Source organism: Lactuca saligna, chromosome 9 (assembly GCF_052625555.1).
Source record: "Lactuca saligna cultivar CGN05327 chromosome 9, ASM5262555v1, whole genome shotgun sequence".
NCBI lineage: Eukaryota > Viridiplantae > Streptophyta > Magnoliopsida > Asterales > Asteraceae > Lactuca > Lactuca saligna.
This window is the reverse complement of record NC_136425.1, coordinates 17,357,501-17,377,842: the sequence shown is the minus strand read 5'-3', so window position 1 is coordinate 17,377,842 and position 20,342 is coordinate 17,357,501. Positions and strand designations below refer to the sequence as shown.

Here is a 20,342-nt window from a genome sequence, read left to right as displayed (position 1 = left end):
CAGATGGAATCTTTGCTTCGATGAGAAAGTCAAAGAGTTTGGATTTGTACGAAGCGAAGACGAATCTTGTGTATATGTCAAAGCCAGTGGGAGTGTAGTAAGCTTCCTCGTTCTATATGTCGATGACATATTACTCATAGGAAACGACATCCCGACTCTGCAGGAGGTTAAGTCCTGGCTCGGGAAGTGCTTCGCTATGAAGGATCTCGGAGAGGCTTCTTACATATTGGGAATAAGGATAGTAAGAGAAAGAAGTAAGAGACTAATTGGACTTAGTCAGAATACTTACTTGGAGAAGGTACTAAAACGTTTTAGTATGGAAAACTCAAAGAAGGGAGAACTACCGATACAAGGAAATGCCAAGTTGAGTAAGACTCAAAGTCCGAGTACCAAAGCCGAGATAGCAGAAATGAGCCGAGTACCATACGCTTCCGCAGTTGGCTCAATCATGTACGCTATGACTTGTACTCGCCCTGATGTAGCCTTCGCTTTGAGCATGGTTAGCAGATATCAAGGGAACCCTGGCAAAGCACATTGGATTGCGGTGAAGAACATCCTTAAGTACCTTCGAAGAACGAAAGAATGGTTCTTAGTCCTTGGAGGGAGTGATGACTTAAAGGTGCGAGGGTATAGTGACGCCAGTTTTCAAACCGACAGGGACAACTACCGTTCGCAGTCGGGCTGGGTCTTTACCCTAAATGGAGGAGCAGTGACGTGGAAAAATTCCAAGCAGGAAACCGTAGCTGATTCAACGTGCGAATCAGAGTACATCGCAGCGAGCGAAGCGTCGAAGGAGGCGATATGGCTGAAGAACTTCATCGGTGATCTTGGAGTTGTACCGGCCATAAAGGAGCCCGTGGAGATTTTCTGTGATAACGAAGGTGCGGTTGCCTTGACCAAGGAACCGAGGGATCATGGTAGATCTCGACATATCGACAGAAAATATCACTTCATTAGACATCGTGTAGAAGAAGGACAACTCGTAGTGAAGAGGATATCATCAGAAGATAACCCAGCAGATCCGCTTACGAAGGGACTGAGTAGGGTTAAGCACTTACAGCATGCTAGGAGTATTGGGCTGAAGGATGATATTAGCATAGATTAGATAGTATTGGAAACGTATAATAGATAAATGTAATTAACATTTGATGATTAAATAAAGAAGCTTTATTTATGAGTAAAGTTACTATCACATGTTAGTTGTTTAACTATTGTTTCACTTTGCATGTTTTGACTTCCAGAATAATTGAGTTTATTAGGAATAATCGAATTATTCAAATGGTCCACAATCGTTCATATGTTGGGAGTAGATATGAATGAAGATTGTCGTGAATTGGTGTGTAGAGTGTCTAAATGGTGTTAGACATAGCAAGAGTTGCTGCAACGTTCATGAGTGCTTACGAACTGGTTTTGAGCATTGGAATAAACCCGCGCTTGCTGGAATCACCTTATGGAATACGATATAAAAGGTGATCGCAAGACGATAATATCATATGGTCTTAAAACCTAGATATATGGTTTATTATTTGTTAATTGATTGTGCATTGATAATGCGAAAACGCATCAGTAACTTGATGTTATAAAACGCATTGTTGTGTATAGTTGGTTAATGAATAAGTAAATGCATATAAGTCGAAGTTTATCTGTAAATTTTATCCTAAGAGGGTAGAAGAGATATCTTGGCCACTCGATGATTTGATTTGACTTATGTGCCGGGCCCGGTCAGAACTGAATTGATATGTTCGATTAAGTTCTATGTCAAATAAATCGAAGATCGAGAAATTAAAATGCTAGACTAACCATTCCATAGGATTGTCAGCATGATATCTAACAGAGGACTGTACGATCCCTTATCTAAAGGACAAGATTGATTAGATCAGAGTTGACAGCGTCTTTGAGAGCTACGATTGCAAACCGTATTATACTCGTATAGTTACTAGACTTATCCAAGTGGGAGACTGTTGGAATAGTGTCTAAGGCTATAACTATATTCGGTGGTGCATGGTCCTTTTGGGTTGCCTTCACCATAGCAACTTGAAGGATGATTTGTTAAGAGAGAGTAAATATTATAAGGAATAATATTTAGCTATTTGATTAATATAAGTCATAAATTAATTAGTATTAATTTGGTGACTTAAAGAGGTTAATTAAATAAGAGGGTATAAACTGTCAATTGTTTGATAGTTAAGCTTTAGACTATAAATCCATTAGGGTTGACCTTGGACGGATTCTAGGGGCTTTAGGATAGCTCAAAATCGTCCACAGGGTTATCTAAGGAATGGATTTGGATAGCCTTAAGTGAAGATTATCCAATTAGGGTTTAGGGTGAACCCTTAAGGAGTCTACAAGTATAAATAGGCCCTTGGGGTGTGGAATTCGTACACAACTTACATACAGCCTTAAGCAAGGTTATTCTGGCCGAATTCCTCCCCTCTCCTCTCTCCTAAATCATCTTGCTTGCTATTGGTGTTTGTGAACCATTAGAGGAGTGACATTTGTGACTCTAGAAGCTCCAAGACAAGAAGATCAACAAGGAACTCAAAGGTATGATTCTAGATCTATATTAATGTTATTGTTTAACCTAATTAGCTATTAGAAGTCTTGGATTCACAAGCATGTTTATTAGAAAGCCTAGATCCGAGCAATAGGGTTTTGCATGCGCACATAGGAAAGTTCTTATGGCTAAAACCCAACAACAACAACCTCCTCTTCCTCAACAAGCTGGATCCTCAAGTATGTCCTTAGAAGACATAGTCAAAAGCCTAGCCACCAACACCGAAAGTTTTCAACAAGAGACCAAGGCAAGCATCAAGAATCTTGAGTAACAAATGGCACAACTTGCTCAATCGGTGAGCAAAATGGAGAATCAAGGAAAGCTACCTCCTCAAACTGAAAAGAACCCAAAGCACAATGCTTGTGCAATTAGCTTAAGGAGTGGAAAGAAATATGACGGCCCGAAGATACCCGAAGAAGAAGAAGAGGAGTTGGTGATAGAAGAACCACCAAAGAAGGATGAAAAGAAAGCAGAAATGGTGGAGCAAAAGAAGCCGGAAGAGAAAGAAGCAAAGATCACACCACCACCTTTTCCATCAAGATTGAGCAGCAACAAAAAAGAGAGAGAAGATAGTGCAATCATGGCAATGTTCCGGAAAGTTGAAGTCAACATTCCTCTCTTAGATGCGATCAAACAGGTACCTAGGTATGCTAAGTTTCTTAAGGAACTTTGCACATCTAAAAAGAAACTGCGAGGTAATGAGACAGTGAAAGTAAGTGAAAATGTGTCTGCAGTTTTGCAGAAAATGATGCCCCCAAAGTGCAAGGATCCAGGTGTTTTTACCGTTCCTTGCAAATTGGGAAACTTGTATGTCCCCCGTGCTATGCTAGATTTAGGAGCTTCAATTAATGTTTTACCATATTCTGTTTATAAATCTATTGGCATAGGCACTTTAACAAAAACAGGGGTAATCATCCAACTTGCAGATCGTTCTATAGTACACCCAAAAGGTGTATTAGAGGATGTTTTGGTGCAAGTTAATGAGCTTGTCTTTCCTGCAGATTTTTATGTGCTTGATATGGGAGATGATGACCATCCATCCTCGAGTTCCATACTTTTAGGTAGACCATTCTTGAAAACAACAAGAACAAAAATTGATGTCTACAATGGTACATTGTCCGTGGAATTCGATGGGGAGGTCATCAACTTCAATATCTATGAAGCAATGGGGTACCCAAGTGATGTTCATTGCATAAATTTTGTTGATATTGTGACAACCCGAAATTTCCATTTGTGCGAACATCATCTATTCAATAGAAGCTAGTTCAGTTTCTGTGATTTTCAAGCTTTTCCGAACAAGTTTGTGTACATTAGGGTTTATGTTTTAGATGATATCAGGAGAGTGGATACTCCTGGTTTTGTGAAACTTGGGCATTTCAAGTTTCATAATGTTACAGTCCAACATCAGGAATAAAAATATTTTCTGCCAAAATATTCCAGGACTATAAATAGTTTTCTGAATAAAATTAATACATTATTCACAATTCCAACTAGAGAAAAGCCAATTCTCTCTGACGGATCTTCGGGTTTTCATCCCGGATTGTGAGTCTGCTTTCCTAAACATGTTTTAATGCTTCCTATATGCCTTATAACATCATTTATATGTCCAAAACACAAGATCCGTGAGTTTACCGCCCAAGAACGTTCTTGGGGAGTAAACTCCAAAACGAAGCCAAATGGCTTCCTAGTCCCGATTCCGTCTTAGACAACGAGTAAAGGACCTTGTGTATGATCTTTATGGACCAAAAAGCAACCAAAATCAACAAAGTTAGAGGAGTTTACGGCCAAAGAACTCTTGGGCCGTAAACCCCTTTTTAATGGACAAACATGCCCTAACTTGCCTCCTTGAGCCTAAGGACTTTAACCACTAGTACTTGTGCTTGTTTTGGACTCGAAAACACTCCCAAATGATAAGGTTTTAGGAGTTTACGGCCAAGGAAAGGATCTTGGGCCGTAAACCCCTCTTCCTTAAGTAAAAATCATTCCAAGCACACCTAAGGCCTTAAGACAATTTACCTTGCATACTTGGGACTAGAATGGAGGGTAGAACACATCAAAACCACTACTTGAAAGGAGTTTACGGCCAAGGAACATATCTTGGGCTGTAAACTCCAAGTGAAGGCACAAAAGTGTGCCTCTTGTCCCCATTAGCCTTAGATAAATTCATGGAAGCCATCCTTGATGTTTAAGAGCCTCAAAACAATTAAAAGCCATCACCCCATAGGAGTTTACGGCCGTAAACTCTAGGGTGAGAGGACTTTGGGCCGAAAACTCCATTAAGGAGTATTCTAGAGCCTTAAACTACTTCATGTGTTATTCCAACAAAGCTAGGAGTGAGCTAGGACCAAGATAGTACCATAAAACACCCAAAACCAACCTTTGAGGAGTTCATGGCCATAAACCCATGAGTTTACGGCCGTAAACTCCAAGATGTGGGGTTTGTTGGGTGGTAAACTCCTATACAAGGCCATTTGATGTTTCAAACCCTTTTGCCTTGTCCCGTAACAACTTAGATGCAACCATTTGAACCTTAAACACTCACAAGAGTGCTTACATGTTCCTAATTGTATTAACTTACTTTGTTAAGTTATTATGTGGCTAATTGGTTATATATATGCTTATTATATGATAACTAGGCTCGTACGTGTGAACAAGTCTCCGTTTGACACTTAGCACGGTACCCGATACCTCAATTCAAGCAACTCACCACATGTGAGTTCATACCCCTTGAATCAACCTTTGAAATAATTTTAAATGTTTTAAACACTTTATGGGGGGGATACAAGTCAAATACTTATAGTTATTGCTTCAATCACATGTGATTGCCTTTAATCACATGTGATTAATAACTAGGAAAACAACGATTTTTACAAATGTTCAAACAATTTATCAAACTGTTTCACTTCAAACGTTTTACAAACTCTTTTTACTTATCAAATGCTTTTATTAAACTTTGTTCTACTTCTTATAAATTGCATGCCCATATACGTATAGATGTATAAATAATGTTTAAAAGGCTTAGGAAAGCCACCTATCCTATTTCCTTTTCCTCGATTTGGATGTGGTCTGGTGGAGCTTCGGGTGACCATCCGAAAGTCGTTTCAACATTAGTTATATATAATATATACATGTATAGACATAAAAGTACTTCCATATTCATATTTATCAGTACATCAATAGTTAGTTACCATCGGGGTAACACAGTACAATACATATACATATACTAGAAACAATACATATACAATGATACTAGAAACAATACATATACATATACTAGAAACAATACATATACAATGATGCTAGAAACAATACATATACATATACTAGAAACAATACATATACAATGATGCTAGAAACAATACATATACATATACTAGAACGAGAAACAGTACATATACATGAATACTTTATTATTGTGATTTAAATCGGAGCATGACTTAACTGTCATGGCTCGAGTTGTAGCCAGAATTCTCTTGAAGGGAGAGCGTTGAGTTTGCGTATAGATTTATACTGGATTGACAATCCTACACCTTGCTGCTAGCTACAGCCGGACCTGCAGGTCTGCGGGTGCCAAACGTCATTCCGTTATTACGACCATTCATTTGTCGTTGTTACTAGTCAATAGTATGGTGCAATTTATCACGTAATGCCTTAATATAAATCCGGTTTAAGGTAGTTAGTACCGCAGTAGTCTTATAATACAAAGGCTACAGTACTACATTAATTTACCCATTACATATTTTAGTGATAACCTCACTTAAACGTTTATGTACAAACTATATTTTGTTAAATGATAGTTACATTTGGGAAATTACACACTTTTACATAAAACGAGCATACAAAACAGTTAAGCCTTGGTAGAAGGCTACTTTAATAGAAAATATAGGTTTTTCTGAGAGATTCAAACTTTTACGAACAATTGCAAATCTTTACATACATTTTACAAACTTATACTTTATACATGTTCAAACATTTTCGGATGACAAATACCGATACTAAAATACTTATGAACTCACCAGCTTAATGCTGATAAACTCTTTCAAAATAACTTGTATTCTCAGGTCATCAGTAGACAGGTACCGAGACCAGCTTTTGAGAAGATGGAGCGCATTCAAGACTCATCTTATTATTTTGATATACGTTATTTTTGGTGTCTATAATGTACAGAACACGCTTGTATTAGAATTATATATTTAATGCAATGGAAGATGTTGATTGCTTATTTACATTTACTGTGTTGTGATACTTACATGACGTCCTCCGCCCCAGAACGTTTCCGCCGTTCTTGGTTTTGGGGTGTGACAGATATAATCCAACCTTTAACTGAAAAGTGTTTTGAGTTGACTAACCATGATTTGTTGGAGTTAGTTTTGAGCAAGAATCTTGATAGCAAGTCAGTCAAAGAGATTGCAGAAAATTTCAAGTTAGATGAAGAGTTGTTGGAAATTGTGGAGAGCATGGAAGAAAAGAAGAAAATAAGGTATGATAATAGCAATGTGAAATTGCCCATTTCTGACACAAAACTTCTTCCTTCTGTTGTACATGCACCTAAGCTAGAATTGAAGACTCTTCCAGATCATTTGAAGTATGCGTACCTTGGGGAAGAGAAGACTTTGTCTGTCATTATCTCCAACAAGCTGTCCATTGTAGAAGAAGATGAGTTGGTGACTTTGCTGAAAAAGTATAAGAAAGCTATTGGGTGGACAATTGTTGATATAAAGGGGTTGAGCCCTTCCTTGTGCATGCATAAGATCCTCATGGAGGAGGACTTCAAACCAACTCGAGAAGCATAGAGAATACTGAATCCACCCATGATGGAGGTGGTAAAGAAAGAAATCATGAAGCTTTTGGATGCAGGTATGATTTACCCTATCTCAGATAGTAAATGGGTGAGCCCCGTTCAGGTAGTCCCGAAAAAAGCAGGGGTCACAGTTGTCAAGAATTCTGAGGGAGATTTGGTGCCAACCCGTGTGCAAAACGGGTGGAGGGTTTGTATTGACTATAGAAAGTTGAATGCCTCAACGAGAAAAGACCATTTTCCTTTGCCATTTATTGACCAAATGCTAGAGAGATTGGCGGGTAAATCTCATTACTGTTGCTTGGATGGTTTCTCGGGTTTTCATCAAATTCCGGTAGCCCCGGAAGACCAAGAGAAAACCACCTTCACTTGTCCCTTTGGCACATTTGCTTATAGGCGTATGCCTTTTGGTCTATGCAATGCACCTGCAACATTTCAGAGATGCATGATGAGCATTTTTTCTGAATATGTTGAAAACATCATTGAAGTTTTCATGGATGACTTCACAGTCTATGGGAACTCCTTTGATTAATGTTTGAGCAATCTAAAAAAAAATTTGCAAAGGTGCATTGACACAGATCTTGTACTTAACTATGAAAAATGCCATTTCATGGTGGACAAAGGATTGATTCTAGGTCATATTGTGTCTCGAAAAGGCTTGGAAGTTGACAAAGCCAAGATAGATGTTATCAAAAGTCTTCCTTACCCGACAAATGTTCGGGAAGTTCGTTCGTTTCTTGGCCATGCAGGTTTCTATCGGCGGTTCATTAAAGATTTTTCAAAGATTACAGTGCCGATGTGTCAACTACTCCAAAAAGATGCTGAATTTGAGTTCACTCAGCCATGCAAGGATGCCTTCGACTGTTTGAAGGATTTACTCACCTCTGCTCCAATCATCCAACCACCTAGTTGGGATCTCCCGTTTGAGATCATGTGTGACGTGAGCAACACGGCTGTAGGGGCAGTATTGGGTCAAAAGGTGGGTCGAGCACACCATGTCATCTACTATGCATCAAAGACCCTTGATAGTGCACAATGCAACTACACCACAACAGAAAAAGAGTTACTCGCTATTGTTTTTGCACTAGAGAAGTTCCGACAATACCTCCTTGGAACTAAAGTGATTATATACTCGGACCATGCAGCCATAAAGCACTTACTTACCAAGAAAGATTCGAAGCCGAGGTTAATACGGTGGATGCTGCTTTTGCAAGAGTTCGATATTGAGATCAAAGATAAAAGCGGGAAAGAGAACCTAGTCGCCGACCATTTGAGCCGAATAGTTCAACCCGAAGATGCGATTCCCATCCATGACACATTCCCGGGCGAGCATTTGTTTGCTATCCAAACACCACCTTGGTATGCGGATATATGCAACTTCATGGTCACGGGAAAGTTCCCACCCGAGCTCACGAGGTCACAGAGAGATAAGATCAAAAAAGAAGCGAGAAGGTACATTTGGGATGAACCGTACCTTTGGAAACATTGTGCAGATCAGGTAATAAGAAGATGTGTTGAAGAACATGAGGTACAATCTATTCTTAACTTTTGTCATAGTTATGCTTGTGGAGGGCATTTTGGTCCTCAAAGAACTGCCAGGAAAATTTTAGACTGTGGATTTTATTGGCCCCGACTTTTTCATGACTCTTACACTTTTTGTAAAAGTTGTGAGAGATGTCAAATGACAGGTTCTTTGAGTTCCCGAAACCAAATGCCCTTGACCCCCATCTTGGTTTGTGAAATATTTGATATATGGGGTATTGACTTTATGGGTCCTTTTCCTTCATCCTTTGGGAATTTATACATCCTTTTGGCTGTTGACTATGTTTCCAAATGGGTAGAAGCAAAGGCAAAAAGAACTGATGATGCAAAAGTTGTTGTAGATTTTGTTAAGGCTAACATTTTATGTAGGTTTGGAACTCCAAAAGCCTTGATTAGTGACAGGGGCACACACTTCTGCAACAAAACTCTTGGATCAGTTCTCAAGAAGTATGGAGTCCAACATCGGGTGTCCATAGCTTATCACCCGCAAACAAATGGACAAGCTGAAGTGTCAAACAGAGAAATCAAGTCCATACTTGAGAAAACAGTGAACACAAACCGCAAAGATTGGAGTTTGAGATTAGAAGATGCACTTTGGGCATACCGAACTGCGTATAAAACTCCAATTGGGATGTCACCTTATAGACTTGTGTTTGGAAAAGCTTGCCACCTCCCTGTTGAAGTAGAACACAAAGCTTTCTAGGCTGTCAAAAAGCTAAACATGAAGATGGATGAAGCGGGTGTTCAACGAAAGTTAGAGATCCAAGAGCTGGAGGAGATAAGAAATGAAGCATTCGAGAGTTCACGCATCTACAAAGACAAGACCAAAGCATTCCATGATAAGTACCTCTCCCGTAAGACCTTTGAGATTGGTCAAAAGGTATTACTCTATGACTCTCGACTTAAATGGTTTTCTGGTAAGTTACGGTCCCGGTGGGTAGGACCGTTCATTGTTACTAATATATTTGATCATGGTGCAGTTGAGATTAAGAGTAACAAAACTGGAAAAGTGTTCAAAGTTAATGGCCATAGGTTAAAGGTTTTCTATGAAGGTTTCCAAGAGAAAGATATGGAGGTTGATAGCTTGGAACGCCCGGACTACACTGAGTGAATCTAAAGAGCAAATTCGAGCCAAAGACTTGAAACAAGGGCGGCTAACCGAGAGGCAACTCGGGAGTATTTCTCTCTATTTTCTTTATTTTGATTTATTTCATCCGTGTTGAAATGTTTTTACGTCTTTTCGAGGGTTCCGCGCAAATAACTTTTCTATTTAATGCTCAAAGAAAATATGTTTTTGCTTATACAAAAAAAAAAAAAAATCGTGAATTTCATGTTAACAGAAAGAAAATGCACGGGGTAAGCCAAAAACACACGGTCTTATGCTAAAACGCATGGTCATAATTTTTGCCCATGCTGCCACTTCGAGGTTTTTAAGAAAAAAAATTTTTTGGCATGGGCTGGCTCCAAATCGCATGGGTAAAGGCCAAAACGCACGGCCTAGGTTCTAGACCATGCGTGTCGTCGAAGATTGTTGCAAACAGAAAAAAAACCGCACGGGGCTCCCAAAAAAACGCACGGCCTAAACACATGGCCCGTGCGAATTGATAAGTTCCTTAAAAAAAATAAAAAAAATAAAATAAATAAAAAAAATATAAAAAAACGCACAGCCCCTGAAATCCTTTAGAAAAGCGCACGACTAGACTCACGGACGAATCCAAACAGAAGCCTCGATCGATCACTTGGTCTCGCAATCGTGCATTCGTCTTCCCCCCTCCTCACATCTAACCGAGAAATCTTCAAAATCGGAATCAATTTTTCGATTTTCTTCTTCAATTAATCCAAGATTAAGCCACCAAGGGTTCAAGACTAAGCTTGGGGAGGCGCTTTTGGAAGGAAGATTCGAAGCTTTCATCTCCAATTAGACATTCCACCATTGAAGAGTTCAAGCCTTCTTGAGGTTGAAGATGAACTGAATCATACAAGCCAACACCTCAAATCCAAGCGTTTAAACGGTAAATTACTTCCATATCTCAAGTTTTACGCTTTGAATTTAAAATTGTTTGGTTGGAATCATTGTGAACCCGTTCTTGTGCTTCATATAATTGTTCATTCGTGCTTGTCTAGTTGTGTTCTCATCTTTGGGCGCCACCCATTTGTCAGAAATCCGGTTTGTCATCATGCCAAAACGAAAAAAACCACAACCAAAAGAACAATGGGAATCCAAATATGGTGTCACCACCATCATTCACGACTCTCTTGAGCAACGTAAGCGATTCCTTCACCTCAAGGGCCGCAAATATTCTCAACAACGGTTTGTAGATATTCCCACATCCAAGAACTAGGCGTTTATGATGGTGTCCATAGATTGTTTAGCAACATCAGTTAGGAGAGACTTCTCACTTTGGCACCAATGGAATCATATAAAAACACCACCATTAAATTCTTACAATCTTTGGAATTCAATGACAATGCAAAAGGTCTCTCTTTTCGTCTCATGCGTATGCAATTTAAACCGAGTCTAGACGATCTTAGTGGGTTTGTTGGGATTTCTAAATTCAATACATATGGTCCTAAATTAGGCAACATGCGAGAGAAGAATAATATTTTTAAAGCCCAAGCCAAAGCCTTTTGGAAGGAAATCACAGGACTTGATGTGTATGAGGCTCGATCCGCCAAAGCATCTCATATCATCCATCCAGTCTTAAGGGTGGCTCTCCGAATTATTGCCAACCTTGTCTTCCCCCAAGAGGACGTTAGCAGAGCCGGTAAAATGGAGTTAGAAATTCTTTGGTGCATGGTCACCGGCTTGAAGAGACCTCATTTTGGCGCCTTCCTTGCTTCCAAACTCCTTAAGATCTCTACTAGCGATTCGGGCTCTATTCACTGTGGCGGGATTATCACCTATCTTGCCACCCGCCTTGTTTGTGCCGAGCTTTTTGAGAGCAAGCGCCCGGACCTCGAGAAAATCACGCATGGCACTAATACCATCACATCCAATGTCCTTGTAGCCTCATCTTTCTTCCGTAAAGAATGTGATGGTAGTATCACATGGTTGGTGCAAGGTGAGCCACACCTCCGAGTTCCTGCTGGGGATTTCAGCTCTCTCCAACTCCAGCAGGACATCACTAAGACTCGGTGGTGTCTACCAAAGAACACTTCTGCAAATTCCATCCCACGCGCTCCCGCGCCCATCCCGAGCGACAACACCCCTATTCCTCCCGCTCACTCCACTGCTCCCACTGCAAGGGGGTCCACTTCTACTGCCCCAGTAGAGACTGCACGTCATTTCTACACCCGGCGGGCAACTCAGTACCACGACATATACATGAGGCGTTTTGACCACCTTGATCAAGCTGTTGCTGACATTCGCGCTGACGTGCAACAATTAACCCAAACGGTACAACAAGCCATGCAGTTCATGCAGCGTTGGGCCCCTCGCGGCTAGTAGATTGCCCTACCCTCTCCGAGCATCGAGGACGATGCTTGATCTTAAGCTTGGGGAGGGGTCTTTGTACTAGGTTTTAGTTTCAACATGCATGTAAAAAAAAAAAAAAAAAAAAAAAAGGTCTTTGTACTAGGTTCTAGTTTCAACATGCTTGTAAAAATTAAAAAAAAAAAAAAAAAAAAAAAAAATCAATCTAAAGAAACCTAATCTTTTTGAATAAGTTGAAGTGGTAGATTAGTCGTGGCTTGAGATTAGAACTTGTTCGTTTTTCATTAAAACTCTTGAAGCAAACCAATCTCACACGAACACGTCTCCCGTAGCTACTCGTGCAAAATAAAAAATGATAAAGTTATCAACACCGCATCATAAAGAGAGATATAGTTTAGCCCTTGGAACACACGATCGATCTTATGAGTTATTGCTCATTCATGTCCAAACTCCAATTTCAAAGAGTCATAAAATGAATATAAAATTTCAGTGACTCGAATTCTCCAGCGCTCTAAAAAGTCTTTTCTACCTATTCCCTTCTAAATACCCTGCTTAGGGACATTGTTTCCGACTATACTTACGGGTCTTTGCGCGTTTACATCAGTCCCCCCAAAATAAATAAATAATAATAATAATAAATAAATAAATAAATAAATAAATAAATAAATAAAAATATTATTAAGTTAATCTGTGACCTTTGGGATTCGAACAAGTAAACTCCGAGGGGTGTTTTACACCTAATTGCCTAAAGCAAAATTGTTTGGGACTGATTGGGTTGAAAGTTCGCTACACGGGTTCCATAGAAAGTCATGAACTTAATAATAACAAATAAAGTTAATCTGTGGCCTTTGATGTTCGGGCAAGTAAACCCGAGGGATCTCTTTAAATCTAGCACACTAAGGTCATCTGATTTGGATGTGTTGGTTGGAAGCCCGTTACACGGACTTCAAAGGAAGCCATGAGCTTTATTTGCAGAAAAATATAATTAGATAGTTTGTATATATTTATGCTTATAGTTCAATTGAATAATATGTTTGAAAAATGTTTGGTTGTAAACATTGGGACTGACCGTAAACTACTTTGACTGGTGTAAGTGGTTTGAAACATGTAACCAATCTTGGTAAATATTAGGGAATTTTTAGAAAATATTTTTTAGAAAAAGATTGTTGTCAGCCAACAAATAGCTGGAGTCGGTCATTGTCATGATTTGAAAAATGAAAATGAGCATATTTTGCATCACATGTTTTCACGAGAGTAAGACCATAATCTGTTCCATGTGCTAACCCAATACCTGTAAAAATAAACAAGTGTTGTAACTTTTGATTTTGTTGAGTTGCGTTAGGGAATGGCTAAAAACCTTGTTTTACTTGTTATATATCTTTGTGGGGTTAATGTCAAGTTATCTCAAGGCCCGACAGGTACACCTTCGATTGTAGGACATAATGAGGTTAATTGGATTGAATATGTTCGTTTGTTTTGTTCATTGCATTAATGTTTGAAAAAAAAATATATCTTTATGTACATATGTTATTTTCTTTAGTTCTTCTTTTATTGCATGCACGCATTCTTAATTCCATTTAGTCCTTTTCGTTCCTTCCATTCTTTTCATCTTAGTTTCTTTTTAGTCGCCTATCGTCTTCTCTAGGTTGATTCTCAATTTTGTTCTTTCTTGAGGACAAGAAAGGTTTAAGCTTGGGGAGGTTTGATAGGTGCATTTTATGCACCTATTTTGCATGTTTATTTCCATCTATTTATAGCATTCTACTTTATAATTCTTGCATTTAGTTGATTATTAGGGTAATTGCATATTTCATTAAGAATGCCTGGTACTTCACTATTTCTGATTTATTTTGTAGGCATTATGGAGCATGGAACGTGGAGCTTGGATGCATGGATGCTTATATGTTTGGAGCGTAGAGCTTTGGAACATGAAGAAAAGATGAACCGGTCATTCCATGGCAGGAAACATGAAGATGGAGCCAACTGTGAAGACTCTTTGGAATTTTAGCAAAAAGCATGGGCCATGCCGAAAAAACACATGGTCAAGACAAATGGCCATGCCAAAAAACACATGGGCAAAAGGCATGGCCATGCTAAAAACGCATGGCCTTGTGGCAAGTCACGTGAACTTTAATAAAAGAGGAGGAGACGTCATTTTGAAGGACAAAACGGTTTTGGGAGTAGTTTCTGGCGATCTAGGCCAATTTTGGGAGAATTCTTGGAGCTTTTGAGAAGACTTAATCATTGCAAACATTTGGACTTCATTTTTGTAAGGATTAAACATTCCAATTCCATCTCATTCTTGTTTGATTTGTTCTTAGCCATGTGTGGCTAAGAAACCCTAGTTCTAGTTCTTGTTCAAAAAATGTTGATTGCTTGACTTGAAGCATATGATTTGATGTTTGATTTGTGATTCTATTCCAGTGATTATGTTTTTGTTTAAACTAGAATCCTTGAATTTGATTTGTGTTTGATTGGCCACTTTCATGAATTGAATTTTTATGCAGTTAATTAACTTTTAGGGCACTTAATCGTTCTATTGAGTTAATAATTGGTAACAAGCAATAAGTTTTCTTATTGTAAAACATATATCACATGTTTTCACACTTCCGAGCGTATGAGAAGAAATGAACATTGTTGGGAAGCTTGTACAAAACTTAATGCAGTTTTTCAATACAATCTAAGAGCGTGTTTAGGTTGAATTAGTAAAGCTAGGTCTAATCAAAGAGCGTGTTTTGGTTAGATAATTTGGCAAGCGTGAGTTATTAGAGCGTGTTAATATCTTTCAGTACCAACATAGAATAGCAATCTTGAATTAGATCAAGTCATAATCAAGTTGAACAACAACATTGAGAACTAGAACTAGAACCATTCAATCAATTTGTTTACAAATCTATTTCATTTTGTGCATGCTTTTAAAGTAGATTGTTATTTAGTTATTTACTTTTGCAAACAAACCCCCTCTTTGTGACCAAAGTACCTTGTGCAAAAAGGTATAGACTTTTGTCTCGTGTCTCGGTGGTTCGACCCTGCTTGCCTTGTACAACTTTTTAGTGCATTAAAGCAGTGTATTTGGAGTCTATTGTACCCATTTTATTTGTTGGGTCTGACACGCCTAACAATTGTTCATCAAATTCATATAAAATTTTGAATACATATTTGACATTTTAAAAAACGATAACATATTTTACAAAAAACTAATAATTAAAATATATATTACAAACACGATAACATATGCTATTAAACATGTAGCTAACTTATATATTACAATAATAATCTAATAAAAACCAACAAGTGACAATACTATTATTTATTTATTTAAAATTTATTTAAAAATGTGTATGTGTAATATTTTTATAAATGCATGTATAATATTTATTTATAAGTTTATTATAAATATAATCTTTTGTATTTAATATTAATGTAATGAAAAAATATAGATTATATATTTATTAAAACTAAATTAGTAGAGGGGTGTGTTTGATAATCTATATAAGTTGAAATAATAGAATATACTAGGAATATATTTTTTGGGGATACAAATAGGGTAAAAATTGAATTGAATTGTAGGTAAAACACTATTTACTCTATTTTTTACTTCATTTTTTAAGGAAAAAATGAAGATGTATTAGAGATGATCTAATATCGGAAAATAAGCTATTTTTTCAAATATGTCATGCCCTCAACGTTTTGACCGAGAGGCAATATAATAATTTTTTCCTCAATATTATCCAAAGTTAAAATTAAAGAATGATTTAAACTTTAAATGTGTCATGAATTATAACTTTGTATATTTCATTTTCGATATTATTGTTTTAACTTATTAATCTACTTATTATTTTTTTTTTCTCTTTTATCAAAAGAATTTATTTAGAATCAAGAAAGATTTATATAAACTCACAAGGGATTGAATCATTGAATGGACGAATATATCCGGCTCAAATAAAAGACCCAAAGTCGAAGTTATGTGTATGTGATTGGTGGATTGGGTATTTGTTTCACAGTTCAAGGGGCCACGGCCTAGGGGATACGCTTAGGGTTTGATGTTACGCCTAAATTTGATCCATCTCCACCTTAGGGTTCCGGTACACCGTAGAGGCGGAGGAGAAGCCGACAAATCAGGGGACGATTGCTTTACATAATAACGGTAATCGTGAAAACCCAATCTTCCGAGTCTACTAATTTCATTACTGATTTCTGATACTGATCACGATCCCGATTCGAGGACAATGGTTTTGTTAAGTTTTTTTTCTAGGGTTTGTTTTCTGTGTTTTTTTTTTTTTTTTTTTTTTTTTTTTTTTTAATAAGTTTCAATGGTTCATCGAAACTAAGTTTATTTATTTTGCATCAAATTTAGGCGTAAAAAAGTTTGAAATTGATAAAAAAAAATACTTTTTTTTTTCCATCACTGCTGATAATCGTAATTGGAGGGAGCTGTTGACTATTGGATAACATGCCTTTACAAAGTTGTTTCATTTTCATCTTAGTTTGGCTTTGTTTGAAGGGGGACAAGAAAAGTCGAATATTAATGTAAAATTTGTGCGTGGGTTGATTTTACCAAGGTTCTATGTGCGTGATTCATGGATCTGTTGTATGCTGCACATTAGCTTTCTTACATAAAGAATTATGTAATATTTATTTTGTCCGTTTATAACAACTTAAGTATGAATACAACAGTTTATGTACATGTATACATGCATACCATAAGCATAAGCATAAGCATATGTAGTCTGCATCAATAATTAACAGTGATTGGGTAATTTTAACTGGGATCTGGTGAATGAATTATCCATATGTGTATCACAAGGCAGTTGAATTGGTTTTGGGCTTTGGTTTTTGAACTCTTATTCAGGCTTCAAAAGTCAACCAACCGCAGATGGATGGGGAAAAGAAGAATGGATCAGGTTTGTATGCAACTGGCAATTGCTACTTTCTGTTGCAAGAGCTTCCTGTAAATATATATGTTCAATTAGAATTATAGATACTCACTTAGCACTTATCCATCCTTTAATGTAAAAGATATACAAAGAAGAAGTTGATTTAAAATGTTGAAGTTGTGATTAGTTAATTATGTAAGTCTCTAATTACTTATACGTACGCCAGTAATGCCTTCTTCTATGGAGAATGGAACAGCCAAAACTCTAGATCGGTCATCAAGGTGTAGGGTTTTGACTTTTGACATCTGGCTTTCTCTTTGGATGCTTTATACTGGTCAACTTATTGTTACGTAGAACACTCTCTACAAAAATTATTATAACTAAAAAATATCCATATATATAAATGCAAAATATCGATTGGAAATCTTGAAAGAGTTAAGGTGTAAATCCTTTGGTTGGAAGATTAAGGTTTTATTAGGATGAGTATGATTACATTTTATTCCAAGATTAGAATATGGTGTGGAAAAAAAATAAACCATTATACTGAATTTAAATTTTTTAATTCAGGTAGCGAGACACAAGAAATGGATCATGATCAAGGACACCTTGACTCCAGGTTACTAGATATTTTTATTATTTTTGAATGACATAATTTCTACTTTATAAAAAAATTGTGGAAGAATTGCGTATATGTCAGTGTTAAACATCAATATCATAGTATTTACTTTTCATAAACATCAAAATATTGTATTTTAAAAAAGAAAATAAAAAATTTATGATCTTTTTAAATCCTTATATTAGTATTAATTTTCTATTAAACAATCTTGATAAATTTGCAATTTAACTTCAACCGTCCGTCTAAAAGAAAGTATTGGAACAAGGGTGGTTCTATTCCAATATTTTGCTAGGGTTTTGTGTGTGAGTGAGAGAATTGATTTGTAAAGGGGGTTTAGAACTGAATATGTTAATGAATCAGAGAAAATTTTGAGAAGGAATTGATTTGTTATAAACTATCTTTTTTTTTTTTTTTTTTTTTTTTGCACTTGAGCTTTTTATGGTTGTATATACAAAGTAAAGTACATTTGTTTATATTTTTCAGCGTAGATAGTTTGGGTTTGTTGGCCAACAATATAAATAAAATTCTGAATGATATTGAGTCCATGTCAAACACACTCAAAGGTCTGGACACTAGTGCACACACTATTGAAGAGCATTTCAAAAGATATCGTCTACTGCCAGAGCCAGAGCCAGAGCCAGAGCCAAAGCCAAAGCCAAAGCCAGAGCCAGAAGTTGAAATAGGCCCAAAGGATTTTCTACCATCTTTCCCTGAGAAGTTTGATGGTCTACAAGGTTTTTGTAAATGGATAGAGAGAGTAGAAAGCAATTTCCGGAGTTTTCCGTTGTCAGAGTATGACAAAGCTGAACTTGTATTCAACACATTGCCACAGGAAGGAGAGGTTTTCAGATGGTGGCAAGGTATCCAAAATTTAAGCATGCAAGTCGATAATCGCAAGTTTACTTGGGATGAGATGAAGTTGCTGTTTATGGCTGAATTTGTTTCTACAGAATGTTTGGTACCCAACAAGAAATCCAAAACATCCTTGTAATGCTTTCAAATTTACCATGGAAATGGAATTGCATGTGTATTTGGAATTTAAGGAAACGTAAAATGCTATCGGATCTTTGATTGAAATTATTTGGATTCATCTACTCTTTATATGTATCTGGTAAATTACAAACATATATATCCTTTCACATCATGGATGTCGATGAACCATATTTATGTGTTGCTTGTAGTTGTCCTTTATTATTATCATATGCCCCAAAAACCTATTAACATGTGATAAGTCGAAAAATTCTGTGAATTCAACATGTTACTTATTTTTATGATATATATTTTGTAGAACATAACGTCTTAATAAGGTAAAAAGTACTATAATGACAAAAAAAAAAAAAAAAATAGTAGCCATAGTGATGGTATTTTTGTAGCTGCTTATCTTGTAGTATAATTTTGTTCTTATAGTAAATTTAAGTAAGAAGAAAAAATGCTGGTAGTTAAAAAGTTTTGACAAAATTGCAAAAATAATTCCTATGGTTTGTTAGTTTCTTTATGTAAGGTTAAAAAAAAAATTATTAGTAAAAAAATCCTTATTTGGTGGTTTTGTTCCCTATGTCTTTAAATTTAACAGTTTGACGATTAACTTACTGAAAATGATAGATTTACACCTAGGAACCATTTCGATAATTTATCTTTTTACCAAATTATAATGACCATTTCCATTTTTCATTTTATTGCATTATAATACATTGACTCTTTTAATTATTATTATTATTTTTTTTAAATTTATTTCCTATTGTATTATTTTTTATTGGATTATTATATATCAATAACCATTATTTTTAATATATTATATTTATATATTAATAAATATTTTTTAAATATTATATTAATTTTTTTTAACTCTTCTTTATTGGATTAATTCTTTTGTATTGGATTATTATATATTAATAAATATAATTTTTGTTATATTATATTTATATATTAATAAATACTATTTTATTATATTATTAATTTTTAATTTTTTTAAAAATTATTCTTTATTTGATTGATTTTTTTTATTCGATTATTATACATTAATAAATATTATTTTTAACATATAATATTTATCTATTAATAAATTTTTTTATTGGATTAACAGTTTCTTTTAATTAATTAATTAATTTTTTTATTACGTTAATTCTTTTTATTGGGTTATTACTTTTAATTTATCATATATATATATATATATATATATATATATATATATATATATATATATATATAATAATAATAATAATAATAATAATAATAATAAATATCATTTTATTGGGTTTATAATTTAAACTGTATAATACTAATTCTTTTTAATTTTATTGGTTCCACCACAAAGTCGTCAGAATACGCAAAAATGCCGCCTCCCAGTGTTGAAAATCGACGGGACAACTGCCAATCACCTTCATCGATCGTTTGACGGAAACCCTACCAACTTCTTACACCCAATCTCGTCAATAGTACCTATGATAACCTCTTCACAATCTATCGAAATCCTCCAAATCTGCCACTAAGCCAAACATATTCTGTTACAACCGCCAAGAGGT

At 36.1% G+C, this 20,342-nt stretch overlaps 2 protein-coding genes across 3 annotated transcripts; both read left to right on the top strand.

The window, feature by feature from the left end:
- Nucleotides 1–2,828: 2,828 nt before the first annotated feature.
- Nucleotides 2,829–7,347, top strand: LOC145016035 (uncharacterized). Its single transcript, XM_078974471.1, has 2 exons — nucleotides 2,829–3,732; nucleotides 6,860–7,347. The coding sequence occupies exons 1-2, from the start codon at nucleotides 2,829–2,831 to the stop codon at nucleotides 7,345–7,347; spliced, it is 1,392 nt and encodes a 463-aa protein (XP_078830597.1).
- An 8,892-nt stretch (nucleotides 7,348–16,239) lies between these two features.
- On the top strand, nucleotides 16,240–18,897 carry LOC145015515 (uncharacterized). 2 transcript variants are annotated; one of them, XM_078973999.1, is made up of 4 exons: nucleotides 16,240–16,474; nucleotides 17,180–17,231; nucleotides 17,772–17,820; nucleotides 18,309–18,897. In XM_078973999.1, exons 2-4 carry the CDS (start codon nucleotides 17,208–17,210, stop codon nucleotides 18,809–18,811), a joined length of 576 nt encoding a protein of 191 aa, XP_078830125.1. In that variant the 5' UTR covers nucleotides 16,240–16,474; nucleotides 17,180–17,207; the 3' UTR covers nucleotides 18,812–18,897. The 2 variants fall into 2 exon arrangements, with proteins under 2 accessions (XP_078830125.1, XP_078830124.1); XM_078973998.1 differs by having other exon boundaries at nucleotides 16,241–16,474; nucleotides 18,304–18,897.
- The last annotated feature ends 1,445 nt before the right edge of the window (nucleotides 18,898–20,342 follow it).

Coding starts and splice junctions, on each gene's coding strand:
- LOC145016035 (XM_078974471.1), top strand. CDS start 2,829: ATGGCACAACTTGCTCAATCGGTGAGCAAAATGGAGAATCAAGGAAAG. Junction 3,733..6,859: donor TGAAGCAATGGGGTACCCAA/GTGATGTTCATT, acceptor GGGGTGTGACAG/ATATAATCCAACCTTTAACT.
- LOC145015515 (XM_078973998.1), top strand. CDS start 17,204: ATGGATGGGGAAAAGAAGAATGGATCAG. Junction 17,232..17,771: donor GGAAAAGAAGAATGGATCAG/GTTTGTATGCAA, acceptor TTTTTAATTCAG/GTAGCGAGACACAAGAAATG. Junction 17,821..18,303: donor CAAGGACACCTTGACTCCAG/GTTACTAGATAT, acceptor TATATTTTTCAG/CGTAGATAGTTTGGGTTTGT.